Genomic DNA, 2775 nt, shown 5'->3' with positions numbered 1-2775 from the left:
AAGATCATATTCTCAATTTTTTGTTTTATTTGCTAACTCATTTCCCTTAAATCAATATATTTAGTCTGAGTTAGGTCTCGGTTAGCCAGCACTAATTACCCATTCATTAGATATTGCAATAAAAAGCAATAAGTACAAAAGCATATTCTGAAATTATTTTTTAGCAACTTATATATGTTAAGGCTATCAATCTGGTTTGTATTAGATCTCGACTAGAAATAAAACTTATTAAATTGAAGATCATATTCTCAATTTCTTTTTGCCAGCACATTTTTTCTTAAATCAATGTATCTGGTTTGTATTAGATCTTGGCTAGCCAGCTCTAATTACCCACTCATCAGATTTTGAAATTCCAAACCAGATTAAATTCCAAACCATAATCTAAGTTTACTTTTCTGAAACACTTATTCAATAAATCAAACTATCTGGTGTGTATTAGGTCTCGGCTATCCAGCTCTAATCACATACCCATTAGATTTTGAAATTGAAAACATTAAATTCTAAACTGTCTTCTCAAATTAATTTGCAACTCATATCCATTAAATTTAAATACTTAATGTTTTCTTAAATCACGTATGCCATATTAAACAATTTTAAACACAAACAAGTATATATATTTATCACAATACTATAAACTATCTTCCCACATAAATTATAAATTCATGAGGTAAACAAGCTTAAACTTAATATTTGCATTAGAATCTAATCCATTTACCCAAATTCAATTTTAAGATACTTATAACGACAATGAAAACGAAATTGTAGTAATTCCACACTAATCGATGCTAATTGATTTTGTGCGTAAAAAAGTATCTTTCAAATACTTTCCACCTTATTTTTCATACGAATTATTATGCAGACAACTCAAGACTACTGCTGAGAGCCAAACAATTTATGTTAGTTCATCAGTTGCTCCAATTGTTGCTCCCAGTTATCAGTTATTGGGTTCAGTTGCCAACCATTTGTTACCACAAAAACATCTCACTCTATTGAACGGAGATAAATGGAATTAACTTTTGACTTTTGGCTCATAACAATTTTAACGCTGATATTTCTACAGACAATTAAATCAGATATGGAAACCAAGCATCGAAGAAAGGCGAAGGAACAAGCCAGAACCCTGCTATTTCCGCCAACTGCACCAACTCGCGTACAAGTAAGAACTGCAATGAGAATACTAAAAAGTAGTATAAAAAATCGCTTAATCATTTTTAAGTGAAATGAGTTTTAACAAACAAAAAATTTATATAAAATTTTAGTGCTCTGCTTTGCTTTATGGACGAATGCAAAATTAACAAACAAAATTTTGATTGCAAAAATTCTGAAAATTCTGAAAATTCTGAAAATTGTAAAAATCGTGAAAATTGTGAAAATTGTGAAAATTGTGAAAATTGAGAAAATTGAGAAAATTATTAAAATAGTAAAAAGTTCATATAAAACGAAGCCGTTGGCTATTTTTTTATTAACATTTGCATAATGATTGCTTTTAGTTTATTGGCGGCATCGGCATTCCAGTGGAGGATTTGCATTTTGAGTCAGTAACATCGGGTTATGTATTGAAGGTAGAATACTTTCTACCAACAAAAGCTCAAGAAATTCGACCCTATTACTTAAAACCGCAATCGATACATCGCCGCAGCACCAATGAGACACTCACACTCACGCAAGACGCACTTGAGTTGGCCCACTCGCAAAGCACTCAAATGTGGACTGTGAACGGTAATGAGAGCTCCAATTTCGGTGATAATTTCAAAAGTCAACACAGAAATGCGTCCATATATAGGTGGATCATATACAAAGCCATCGAAATAATACTGAACCGGTATGTGAAATGTAAATAAACGTTAATAGTAAAATTACGAGAAAAAAGCTATGAATACGGCGGACAATGCTGTCTGCTTGCAGTTTGCATTGCTTTTGTTCTTGCATTTAGTACTTAAATATATTGTTACAGCCTCAGTACTTATGCAAAATATATGCAATTCCAATGCACAATAGAAGTAGCCATAAAATTAATCAGCAACTTTTTATTTGCTCCCACTTACAGGTCTGGCTTACCCGGTCACATATGTCTAATGCGCAGCATTTGCGAGCACGCATCTGTGCCGTTGCACTATGAAAGCGGTATGTTGGCGGAAATTTTGCACATTGTTTTAACGTACGTAATTTGCGATTTCCACCTGAATAAATATTAATTTTTTTTTAATTTTTTTGTTGCTTTTTGGCACTCATTTAGACCGTCAACGTCACGTGATGATTTTCGAACAGCCAGCGATAAAGATTATTTGAAAGCGGAAATATTGGGGCGGTCGGGAGGTAATTGTGAATTTAAATACAGTGAATGTACAGTGTCACCGATTGATCAAATTTCTATTATCTTCGATTAATTATAATAAAAAGGGAAATTTTTATAGTCAAAATAATATGTTCTTATTTAAAAATGGAGACGACAAAATTGATTTGATAATTGACGTATTGTACGTATAAACATTTTTAGAGAAGTATTTTGAACACCAACATTTTATTATTTATTAAATAATTGCGAATTTTTGGCTGACCACATACAGCTAGTTAGAGTATTACCAAAATTTTTTGTAGTTAATTTTTTGAGAGTCTAAGTACCAAGGATTGAACTCTTGCCTTGCCAAATTTGAAGCTCAGAGTCAGTGTCCAGTATCCAAAACTGTCCTTCAATTAATTTTAAATAAAAAAAAATTTGTTGTAATTTACTACAATTCGAAATACCTCTATATTAAAACAATAGTTTATATTAAG

At 31.6% G+C, this 2775-nt stretch overlaps 1 protein-coding gene across 1 annotated transcript; it reads left to right on the top strand.

Annotated features, from left to right (window-relative positions):
* Positions 1-977: 977 nt before the first annotated feature.
* On the top strand, positions 978-2393 carry LOC119670674. The gene is made up of 4 exons (XM_038081042.1): positions 978-1156; positions 1491-1822; positions 2048-2158; positions 2237-2393. Exons 1-4 carry the CDS (start codon positions 1004-1006, stop codon positions 2385-2387), a joined length of 747 nt encoding a protein of 248 aa, XP_037936970.1. The 5' UTR covers positions 978-1003; the 3' UTR covers positions 2388-2393.
* The last annotated feature ends 382 nt before the right edge of the window (positions 2394-2775 follow it).

The sequence above is a fragment of the Teleopsis dalmanni genome, chromosome 1 (assembly GCF_002237135.1).
Source record: "Teleopsis dalmanni isolate 2A chromosome 1, ASM223713v2, whole genome shotgun sequence".
Taxonomy (NCBI): Eukaryota; Metazoa; Arthropoda; class Insecta; order Diptera; family Diopsidae; genus Teleopsis; species Teleopsis dalmanni.
This window is presented reverse-complemented; position numbering and strand designations above follow the sequence as displayed.

Bases quoted from the DNA above. Each gene is read 5' to 3' on its own strand.
- LOC119670674 (XM_038081042.1), top strand. From the start codon at position 1,004: ATGGAATTAACTTTTGACTTTTGGCTCATAACAATTTTAACGCTGATA. The intron at 1,157-1,490 runs GTAAGAACTGCA...GATTGCTTTTAG, and splicing joins CTGCACCAACTCGCGTACAA to TTTATTGGCGGCATCGGCAT. The intron at 1,823-2,047 runs GTATGTGAAATG...TCCCACTTACAG, and splicing joins ATCGAAATAATACTGAACCG to GTCTGGCTTACCCGGTCACA.